This window comes from Physeter macrocephalus, chromosome 20, assembly GCF_002837175.3.
Source record: "Physeter macrocephalus isolate SW-GA chromosome 20, ASM283717v5, whole genome shotgun sequence".
Taxonomy (NCBI): domain Eukaryota; kingdom Metazoa; phylum Chordata; class Mammalia; order Artiodactyla; family Physeteridae; genus Physeter; species Physeter macrocephalus.
Window position 1 is genome coordinate 15,912,530 of NC_041233.1, and position 11,782 is coordinate 15,924,311.

The 11,782-nt window shown below is 40.2% G+C and overlaps 1 protein-coding gene across 3 annotated transcripts in view; it reads left to right on the forward strand.

Annotated features, from left to right (window-relative positions):
• Positions 1–398: 398 nt before the first annotated feature.
• The window catches only part of NRBF2 (nuclear receptor binding factor 2), a 45,402-nt gene continuing 34,018 nt past the window's right edge, over positions 399–11,782 (forward strand). Inside the window, exon 1 of one of the 3 annotated variants that reach the window (XR_002890567.3) lies at positions 399–636. Coding sequence is in view for 1 of the 3 variants with exons in the window: in XM_024115700.3 (XP_023971468.1) it covers positions 607–636 (30 nt within the window). In the remaining 2 variants the exon portion in view is untranslated. The remainder of the gene's footprint in view (positions 637–11,782) is intronic. The other 2 variants (XR_008616323.1, XM_024115700.3) reach the window with 2 other exon arrangements.

The following is an 11,782-nucleotide window of genomic DNA, read 5'->3' on the forward strand; positions in this document are numbered from 1 at the left end:
ACTTGAGGGCGCAGCCCTGAATCATTTGTTTGTCTCCCTCCAGCAGGGTCTAGTCCAGTGCATGGTTTAGCATTACTCAAATCTCATTTCTGGAAAAAAAATATCAGGTGCAAGAATAAAGGTGGGGACTTGAAAGCAAGGGAGGATGTGGCAAAGCAGAGTGAATCTGGGAAGAGTTACGCTGGAAGGAAATGGGAGAGACCAATAGCCGAAGTCAGCCACTTTTACATAAATTCCAGCAACAAGGCTGTACCTCCTCACTTGACGTATGCGGAAGTTGAAGACATGCTTCTCGCGAGAGGAAAGATGGACCGCGAGAAAGTGTAAGTCCTGAGCTCCACCCACTCCCTGTCCTCCCTCCCACCTTGAACCTGCCGCGTGTGACGTCGTGACGCGTGCGTGGCCGCGGCGCGGGGGGCGGGCCCGTGGCGCCGCGCCGGAGGAGGAAGTGGTGCGGTTGTTTCTCCCTCTGCGCCCGCCGCTGGCTCCCGGGGCGCGGAGTGGGGCCACAGTCGCCGCCGCTGCGTCGCGCTCTCCAGCTGTTACCCTTCATGTGCCCGGGCTCCGTCGCTCCCCTTCCTCAGGCCGCCGCTTACCCCGGGGTCTATGGAAGTAATGGAAGGACCCCTCAACCTGGTGAGTGGCCCACAGAGGGTTGCGTCCGCCCTCGGGCTCCTTTGCCTCAGAAAGCCCGGTCTCGGCGTGCAGCTGACCCTCGAGGCCGGGAGGTGGGTTTGGCGCGGGTGGTCCTGAAGGCTGGGGGCGCAGGCAAGGCGCGGCCCTACAGCGGCTCCGGCTAAGCCACCGCAGACGGCCCCTCGGGGATCCCTGGGAAGCTCCCGCCGCCCATTTCCCGCTTCCTCCAGGCGCCACCTGCCTCAGGGCTCTGGGCGAGGGGCCCCCACCAGCTGGGGCTGCCACCTCTCCAGGCCGGAGGAAATGCCTCCAAGCGCCACGTAACCACCTCTCTGCAGCCTGGAGAGGCACTGAAGCCGGCCAGGGCAGAAATGGTGTGTAATACTGGTTGTAACTTCCAACACAGGGTTTGAAGTCTGAGCCTCCCCGCTGTGGAGAGATGGAGCGTAACGTGTCTGACCCCCGTTTTCCTTCACCCATTTCTCACCTGTATTCAGATGCATAAACTGAGACTTCCTCTTCTCAAATAAATTAGACACAGCTGGGTAAAAAAGACGGGGCCGTCCCTGTTTGTAGCTCAGTTTCAGCTCATTAGGCATCATGGTTATGTTTTTAGGCACCTCAGGTGTAGCGATTAAAACAACAACGAGAAACACGAGTTCCGTTCCACCTGGCCACGGCATCTTTTGGTTTCCCAGAGAAGGCATCTGTTTTGGATACAAAAGTTAGATTACTTAAAGTTGCAGACAGACAAGAGGAACTTTTTGCAGTTCAACTGCGTTGATGGGATTGGAAAAAAAGGATGTGTGGAAAATTATTAGTTTCTCACGTTGGAACTCTGAGAACCCTTGTGTGGGTCTGGATTTAAACCATTCTGTAGAGAAGCAGTAGAGCCTGGTGGTTTAAGAGTATGGATTCGGGACCTAAACAGACCTAAGCAGTAGAGCCTGGTTTAAGAGTATAGATTCGGGACCTAAACTGCTTGGATTTGAATTCTGATTTTGTCACTTAATAACTGTGTGACCTTGGGCAAATTAGTTGACCTCATTCTTTGTGGTTTGTTGTGAGGATTGAAAGAGTATATAGGTGTAAAGGGCCTAGAACAGTACCTGGTACATAGTGAAGTGTAAGAGTTAAGCTATTATAATAATCAGACCAAAACTTTTAATTTAAAAATCTCACTTGTAAAATAAGGTTTGGACTTGGTGAGCTTAAAAAGTTTAAGATTCTAGGACCTAAAGCTGTGGTTCCCAGATGACTGGTGCCAGGTTAACCTCTATGAGTACCGTGCAGTTTTATTAAGTTATGCCCTGCCCCCATTGTTTACACTTAAAAAGAATTGGACTAGATCTGTGATTATTTTCTTTTTTTAAAGCCAGGGAAATGTCTTGCAGTTTTCTTGTTTTTAAGGTGACATATAGTTGGCAGTGAAATATAGTGGATGGCTCAATACTGAAACTTCACAGGAATATTATTAGAAATAACCAGTACTTTACAAAGTGCTTCAAAGTTCAAGTGTCCTTGCAAAATGACCATTGGTTCAGTTCCAGTTAACTTCACTTTATTTGGCTGCTTGCTGCAGCATAACCCCAGCCAACTGCCCCACTAGTGTGTGGTAGCTTATGAAAAGCTACCTGGGTGACAGTTGTAGGTGGAGCAGCAGAATGACCAGTTTAGGAAAAATTAGTTAAATGATGGCAATGGTATTATCTTTTTATAGAGGAGAATTTTGAATAGTCTTGTTAAGGAGTCTAGCATAATTCCATAATCCAGCCATAAAATTTATGTATTAGAAATTTGGCATCTTGAATTCTTAAACCATTTGAGATTTGAAAGATCTGAGTCCTAGCTTAGCTGTTTGATGGAAGGTAACAGTGGAACAGAGATTAACATTTACTTGAATCGTTTTAACTGTGCTGCTGAGTACCAGTGACAGGCCTCTGAATTTGTTGTCGCTCAGTTTTAGAAGACTAGGGTTTTTTCCTCCTCTTTTGTACTATATATCGTTGTAGCTTATTTATTTCATACGTAGTTTGTACCCCCTTAGTCCCCTACTCCTATCTTGCCCTTCCCCCTTCCCTCTCCCCACAGGTAACCACTAGTTCTCTATATCTGTGAGTCTGTTTTTTTGTTATATTCAATGGTTTTATTTTTTTGATTTTGCATATAAGTGATGTTGTACAGTATTCGTCTTTCTCTGACTTATTTCACTTAGTATTGTACCCTCCAGGTCCAACCATGTTGTTGCAAAGGGCAAAATTTCATGCTTTTTTTTTTAACGGCTGAGTAGTATTCCTGTGTGTGTGGCTGTGTGTGTGTGCACATGTATCTATATGTACATACACACACACCACGTCTTTATCCACTCATCTGTTAATGGACACATAGGTTGCTTCTATATCTTGGCAATTATAAATAATGCTGCTGTGAACATTGGGTTGCATGTATCTTTTCAGATTAGTGTTTTCGGTAGAAGACTGAAGTTTTTGAAGACTGTCACATTCTTTTATGTCAGCAGATGTTCAATCCAGGATACAGCTGACTCAACATGAGAAATACTTCTCAATGCTATGGTTTTGAGTGCTTTTGAACATCCCATTAGCATATACTAGGTTTTTCTAATGACATCATAGTGTAGTCCAAATTGATTGCATAAGGACTTATTATAGTACCTAAATTTATAATCATGTGTCCTCAAAGCATCCTTGGAATTTAGTAAGAATTGCTTCCCAGTTTTACAGATAAATAAGCCTAGACAAATTTAATAATTAGATCAGTGACTCAAATACATTATGGACCACACCTTATTTTATTTATTTATTATTATTTTAAAATTTTATTTTATTTATTTATTTTTGGCTGCGTTGGGTCTTCGTTGCTGCGTGCAGGCTTTCTCTAGTTGCGGCAGGTGGGGGCTACTCTTCGTTGCGGTGCGTGGGCTTCTCCTTGCAGTGGCTTCTCTTGTTGCAGAGCACGGGCTTCAGTAGTTGGACTCGTGGGCTCTAGAGCGCAGGTTCAGTAGTTGTGGCGCACGGGCTTAGTTGCTCCGCGGCATGTGGGATCTTCCCGGACCAGGGCTCGAACCTGTGTCCCCTGCGCTGGCAGGCGGATTCTTAACCAATGCGCCACCAGGGAAGCCCCACACCTTATTTTAATATCATGACTTCTTTCTAGCAGTGCTTCTGTATTAATGTACTTATAAATTTCATTTCAATGTGGTCCTTATCTATATTGAATTATACATGCTATGTCAGTATTTAGTACCTGTGCTCTAAGTTAGGTTTGCAGTAAGGGCTTGTAGGGTTATTGCCTCACAGTGATTTTTAAGATATGGAAGAGACCAGTTTGAAATAGTCATTTTAATATGTAGTACAGATATTTTGGTTTTTGAAGTTGGTCAAAAGAAAAATAGGATAAATCGTATTTACATTGGTGTGGGTGGATAGCTAGTCTTTGGACTCTGAATAAGTTTTGTTACATCAGGTTTTTTTCTTTTTGTCAATTTTTAATATGGAAAAATTCTAACATATAAAATCACTTAGTATATATTTAGGCCTTTCTTTCCATACATTTAATTTTGTCAATGCAAGTGCTAGTAGCAAATGTCAAAACTTGTGTGAGATAATTTCTAGTTCTTTGTTTTGTTTGCAGCCTATTTGGGAAGTGATGTCAGACTTTAATTTACACATGACTGTGTTGCTCATGCTTTGCTTACCTACTCTGCAAACTCTGAGGACAGGGTCCATGTGACTGTGTGACCACAATTGTATTCTATGTGTTTGGCCCTTTTAAGAGTGCTGAGAATATATATGTTTGTTGAGAAACTGAGCTGCTATTCAGAGTGATCAACTCTTCTCATCTAAGGAAAGGAATCAGATGTAGTCCAAAGAATGGCCTTGTACATATTGGGGGTCTTTGTAACTATTCCATGTTAGTTATATTGGCAATAAAAATAAAATCTTGTTGCCCTGAAAAATGTCAAGGAAAAGTTCATCTTGTCACAGGCTAGGCTAGGCTAGCCTTAATGGAAGCACTCTGGGGTAAGGCAGTAGAGCACTAAGACTTACCCAACAATTACAGGGTGCTGGAGTTGGCATCAGGCACTTACATATATTATTTGTTTTGTTTTCTTTGTAGCTGTATGAGATATTTCCCTCTTTTACAGATGAAAACTTTAAACTGCAGAGTGAGTGGTGATAGTTGGATTTGAAAGCAAGATTCTAAATCAAATATCTAATCTTTCCGTTAGATCAGTGTTTGCCCATTTGTTTTGACTGTGATCCACAGTGAGAAATTTTTACATAATGACTAGTACACACATACCTAAGTGTATATTACTGCAGAGCTTGCTGCACTATGGATGTGCCTCCTGAAATTGTGCAAAATGCAGGGACACTCATAAATTTCACCGAAAACAAGACAAAAAAGTAAAAACCTGAAGCATCATATGATGCCCTGTGTGTGTGTGTGTGTGTGTGTGTGTGTATAGTGCTATATATGATGCACTCTAATATTTACTATTAGAGCTTTTTTTAATGCTGGTTGGGACCCATAGATTGATTTCAGGTCTCATTACTGGGTTGCATCTTGTAATTTATCTTCACAGCAGATGGTGGCAGTTGTAAAAAAAAAAAAAAAAAAAAAAAAAAAAGCTAAAGTGGAATCTTACGGAAATTGACTTAAAATCAGAAAGGTTTTCCTGGATCTCTGTAACGCTTGAGCAGTTATCCTAAATGCAGTTGCATTACGTTACTTAGACAGTTGATTCAGTACTTAAAGTTAGGAGATACTGCTTGCCTTTAGGAGACTCACAGTCAGTTGATTCGGAAATGGGGAGTGAGTGACTTTTCTCCTTTGCTCTCCATTGAAACACTACCACAAGGTTCAAGAGTACATTAGATTTTCCTCTGCCACCTTATTGTGTTTGGTATGGTGTTCCTTTTCTTTTCATCTTTACATACAGTTTTCCCCAAGGACACAGAAATAAATAAATAGAAAGTAATAGAACGTAATACTCTTTTCTTTTGGGAAAGAAGACAATATTGAACCTGTAGTTTTGAGGCAGTTCAGCATGTACTTCTTGGTGAAGGAAGTCGCTTGGTAATCTAGCTGTACTTAGGATTTTGTTGGTTGCAAGTGATAGAAACCCACTTCAAATTAGCTTAAATCAAAAGGTATAATTTATTGGAATCAAAAGAAAGGTGCAGAAAGGGCAGGACTACAATGTAGGTGGGTCTCAGAACTTGTGGGACCTGGGACTCAAAGATACTCAGATTTTCCCACTCTGCCTCTTGAAACTTTATTGCTTTCGTCCTTTTCTCTCCAGATCTATATTTTCCACCTGGCTAACTCCTGAGTATCACATTAGTTATAGCCACTTAAAGCTTTCTTGATGTAACCTCTGGTCCTGAGTTTGAAGATCTGTTGGAACGGTTCTTTAGGTGTCTAGGGGACAAGGTAATATAAAAATATGGCAACTTCCATGGGACTCATTGATTGCCTAGGAAGAAGAGCATTTCACAGAGAGGGGTGGGGCATGTGGAAAGTGTTGGCTGTTTCTGACGAGAATTCAGCAAGGGAGGAATTTGTACAGGGCACATGGAGTAAGACATTACTAAATCTCAAGCTTTTGTACTTTTTATAAAGGTTTTAGAACATTTTGTAGTATTGTGCTTTCATTTTTTATTCAGGGAGTAGGAAACTGCTGGTTAAAATGTCCTCAAGATTGGGTGGATGAAATAGTGAATGAAGTAAATGTACCAGTAACTAGTTTTCTGTGGCTCTGTATAGATGTATATACATATGTATAGTTGTTTATCTTAGATTTTGATGCAGAGTTTTATTCTGATATTTACTGTGAAATACAGTAATGTTCTCTTGGCATTTAAGAATCTTTGGTTTTGTTACCAACCCTCAGCATAACCTCTCCCATCCTTCTATCCAACTAACTGTTCATTGATCCACCCAACATTGTGAGCAGGTACTGTCTATCAGGTACTGTTCTGGACATCAAGGATTTGACAGTGAATAGGACAAAGTCCCTATTCTTACAGAACTTTTATCCCATTCTCTAGTTTTCTTTTCATCTATTGTGTTCTCTTTCTCTCTTTACCATCTTAAGCATAGTTATTTTGAGTTCCTTGCTATTCCAATACATGGATAATCTCTGGGTCTGTTTCTGTTGTCTTTTTCTCTTTGTTATCAGTGACATTTTCCTGCTTGACATGCCTAGTAACTTTATTGTGTATTACACATTGTGGATGATGTGTTGTAGAGATTCTCAATTTGTTGTCTTCCTCCAAAAATGTTAAGTTCTGGCTGGCAATTAAAATACTAGCAGATCACCTTGATCCAGTCTAGTCTTGATTTTAGGCTTTATCAGGGTGGGTCTATTTCAGCTTTACCCATAATGCCTAGAATATAGTCCTTACTCTTAGGGCTAGACTTTGAGATCTCAACTCAAAGCCCCAAGTATTCACCAAAGTTATACTTTGTCTAGGCCCAAACTACAACCTATCTCCCCAACACTGTGTGGTTTCTGAATTCTTTGCTAAGAGGTTCTGCTAGGCTTCCTGGAATTGCACCCTGTTTGTGTGCAGCTTATATGTTAGGTGAGGACCTGAGAGCCACGGCTCACGGGCCCAGCCGCTCCGCGGCACGCGGGATCCTCCCAGACCGGGGCGCGAACCCGGCTCCCCTGCATCGGCAGGCGGACGCGCAACCACTGCGCCACCAGGGAAGCCCCTGAGAGGATTTTTGATGCATATTTTTAGAGTGTCTTCACTGCACTTCCCTCCAACCCTGGACTCCTTAAAATCTAGCCTTTTTCGTTCCAATCTCCATCTCCTTTGCCCAGTGAGATACTGCCTTCTGCTTGGACTTGATTTTCTTGCACTCCATTTTTGAAAATGCACTCAGAAAGAAAGCCAGGGGGAATGCAGGTTTCACCTTGTGCATTTCCCTTTTCTTAAAACATAGCCTTTTGTTAATTTCTGTTCTGTGTCTGTAAACTGTTGTTTTTATATATTTCGCCCAGCTTTGTAGTTGTTTACAGTTGGAGGGTAAACCAGTGCCAGCTACTCCATTCTACCTGGATCAGAGGTACAAATTTCCATGATAATTTCCAAAGAATTCTCAAAACACAATTAAGGCAGTTTATTGTAAACCCTAAATGCCAGAAAGTGCTTTAATATGAGAATGTGGTATCACAAAAGCTAATACTGCCAATATTCAGTGATAGGTTATCACAGCTCTGTAAGGATTGGCCAGTTACTTACTGCTTTCCGTATTTAAATATCTATTTCCAAGTAGAGTTTGAGGCAGCTTGCAATAAAAGACAGATGGCATACTATTAAAATATTAGTTACCTATTGAGGTAAATTATTCCAAAATTTAGCAGCTTAAAACAGCACACGTTTGTTTTCTCACAGTTTCTGTGTGTTAGGAATAAAGGCATGACTTAGCTGGGTTCTTTGCTTCAGGGTCTTTCACAAGGCTACAGTCAAGCTGAGGGTCAGCTGGGGGTGCGGTTCCATTTGAAGGCTCTACTGGGGCAGGAGCTGCTTCCAAGCTCACTCACAGGGGTGATGGCAAAGTTTCGTTCCTTGAGCGGTTTTGGATTGAGCACTTCAATTCCTTGCTGGCTGTTGGCAGGCCACCTCATTCCCTTCCGTGTGAGTCTTTCCTTGGGGCAGCTGACAGCATGACTGTTGGCTTCATTAAAGTAAGCAAGGGAGAGAGAATGTACCAAGATGGAAGTGACAATCTTTTGTAACCTCATCGTGGAAGTGACACTCCATCACCTTGGCGGTATTCTGTTTCGTAGATGCAAGTCACTAGTTCCAACCCACATTTGAGGAGGGGAGATTACATAAGGTTGTGAATACCAGGAGGCAGGGGTCATTGGGAGCCATATCAGAAGCTGCTACCACAATTGCTGATAGAAAAAAACAAAGAAAATAAGAACTGAAGCAACAAAGGATATTGAGACAGTATATAATCCTTTGGGGCTACATCAAACTAAAAAGCTTATGCCCAACAGGAAATCATCAACAAAATGAAAAGGCAGCCTACCAAATGGGAGAAAATATTTGCAAAGCATGTAGCTGATAAGGGACTAGTATCCAAAACAACAGAAAGAACTCACACAACTAAATAGCCAAAAAAAAGTGAAAAATCTGATTAAACAGCGGGCAGAGGCTCTGAATAGACATTTTTCCAAAGAAGACATACAAATGGCCAACAGGTACTTGAAAAGATGCTCAACATCACTAATCAGGGAAATGCAAGTAAAACCACAATGAGGTATCACCTCTCAGCTGTTAGAATGGCTGTTATCAAAAAGATAGGAAATAACAAGTAACAAGTGTTGGCAAGGATGTGGAGAAAAGGGAACCCATGTACACTGTTGATGGGAATGTACATTGGTGCAAGCACTGTGGAAAACAGTATAGAGGAGGGCCCTTGAAAAATTAAAAACAGAAATATCAGGACTTCCCTGGTGGTCCAGGGGTTAAGACTCTGCTTCCACTGCAGGGGGCGCAGGTTCGATGCCTGGTCCGGGAAGTTCTGCATGCCACGCGGTGCGGCCAAAAATAAAAACTACTGTACTATCCTGCAGTTCCACTTCTGGGTATATTTCTGAAGAAAATGAAAACACAAAAAACATCTATTCAGATCCTCTACCTGTTGTTTAATCAGGTTTTTTTCTTTTTTTGCTATTGTGTGAGTTCTTTCTTTTGTTTTGGATACTAACCCCTTATCAAGTATATGATTTGCAAATATTTTCTCCTATATGGTAGGTTGCCTTTTCATTTTGTTGACGTTTCCTCTTCTTGGCATAAGCGTTACAGTTTGATGTAGTCCCACTTGTTTGTTTTTGCTTTTGTTGCTTTTGCTTTTGGTGTCAATTAAAAAATTATCACCAAGACTTATATCAGAGAGCTTTCTGCCTATATTTTCTTTGAGGCGTTTTATGGTTTCAGGTCTTATGTTCTTTAATTCATTTTGAGTTAACTTTTGTGTGTTGTGTAAGATAGTAGTCCAATTTCATTCTTTTGCATGTGGCTATCCAGTTTTCCCAACATCATTTATTGAAGAGACTGTCCTTTGCCGGTTGTATATTCTTGGCTTGTTTGGCATTTGTTAATTAAACATTTATGTATGGGTTTATTTCTGGGCTCTATGTTCTGTTCCATTGATCTTTATGCTTTTAATGCTATCATACTGTTTTGATTACTGTAGCTTTGTAAGATAGTTTGAAAAGAAAGCACATGATTCCTCTAGCTTTGTTCTTTCTGAAGACTGCTTTGGCTATTTGGGAGCCTTGTGTTTCTATGCAACTTTTAGGATTGTTCATTTCTGTGAAAAGTGCCATTGGAATTTTGATAGAGATTGCATTGAATCTATATTATTGCTTTAGTTCGTATGGACATTTTAACTATTACTTCTTCAAATCCATTTCATCAATGACTTAATAGTGTTTGTGTACAGGTTTTTAACCTCTTTGGTTAAATTTACTCCTAAGTATTCCTTTTGATGCAATTATAAACGGGATTGTTTTCTTAACTTCTCTCTCTGAAAATTTATTAGGGTATAGAAATGCAACAGATTGCTGTATATTGATTTTGTATCTTGCACCTTTATACTAGATTCATTTATTCTAACAGTTTTTTGGTGGAGTCTTTAGGGCATTCTGTATATAATATCTTGTTATCTGCAAATAGTGAACAGTTTTACTTCTTTCTTCCTTATTTGGATGCCTTTTATTTTTTCTCACCTAATTGCTGTGGCTAGGAAGGACTTTCAATACTATGCTGACTACAAGCAGCGAGAGTGGGCATCTTTGTCTTGTTCCAGATCTTAGAGCAAAAGCTTTGAGCTTTTCACTGTTGAGTATTATGTTAGCCGTGGGCCTGCCATATATGGCTTTTATAATGTTGAGTTGTGTTCCCTCCCTACCCATTTTGTTGAGAGTTTTCATCATGAGTGGTTGTTGAATTTTGTCAAATGCTTTTTCTCCTGTTGAAATGCTCATATGATTTTTTAAAAATTTACATTATTTAATATTTACTGAGCCAAATTTCCTCAATGTTCAAGTACCTGGTGATTTTTAACTTGGTTGTTGAATTAACTCTTTCAAGAAATGAACCTAAGCTAAGCAATTCATGATTAAGCTATGTTTCAAATTTGGTACCTTGGTTCTGATATGTATATTTTTTGTGTCTACAGATATTGGTTTGGTTATTTCCTGTTTCTTGTTGATGGAGGAGAATCAACTTTCCAAAGTTATGCATGATTCTTTTAGAACTTCTTGCTCTCTTATGAGTTTAAAGTAAATCCATTTTCTTTACCTTGTGATTAGTAATCTGTTGGTTGAAAAATATAAAATATTGGTATGGTCTACAAATGTTCTGACACAACTGAATCACCCTTTGAGTGACAAAATGAAGTTCAGAAAAGTTTACAGTACGTTATTCACTGGAATGGAGAAATCATGTTGCAAAAGTGTGTGAGTGTGAGTGAATGAGTGTGAGTGTGTGTGCATGCATGTTTTACAGAAGTGCCAAACATTACAGAAGTAATTCCCCCACCTTAACTATTCAAGATAATTGCTCATATCTTAGGATTCCCATGGTGAGAAATGAATCAATCTGTTTCCTAGATTAAGATCATTAAATGTTTTTTTCACACACACACACTGTATTTTGTTTTTACAAGAGATAAATAAGCATTGTAAATGGATGACCACAACAAAAGCAACAGTGATTACAATTACCAAACACGAAACATACTCATACTATGTCATAATATTGACATTCAGTCCAGTAATCCTCCACTGTAACAGCTCCTTTACATTGCAGTGAAAATTGATTTATTTATTTTTTGCCTCTGAGTCCTTGTGGGATTTTTTTTTTCATTCAAACAGAAAGTCACAAAAATTATAATCATCCTCATCAGTTCACTCAGTCCCATGTAATTAATTTTTTTCATGTTGATCTTTTGTTAGCACTTTTATGAATTCATCAGTTTTCCATTAGAGTTCTGAAAATGCTTATTCATTCAGTTCAACAGTATAGTCAGTTACCAGAAACCTGTACTTGTCAGAGTCTTTTCCATGAATTCCTTGAAGATGAAACCCTTTTAT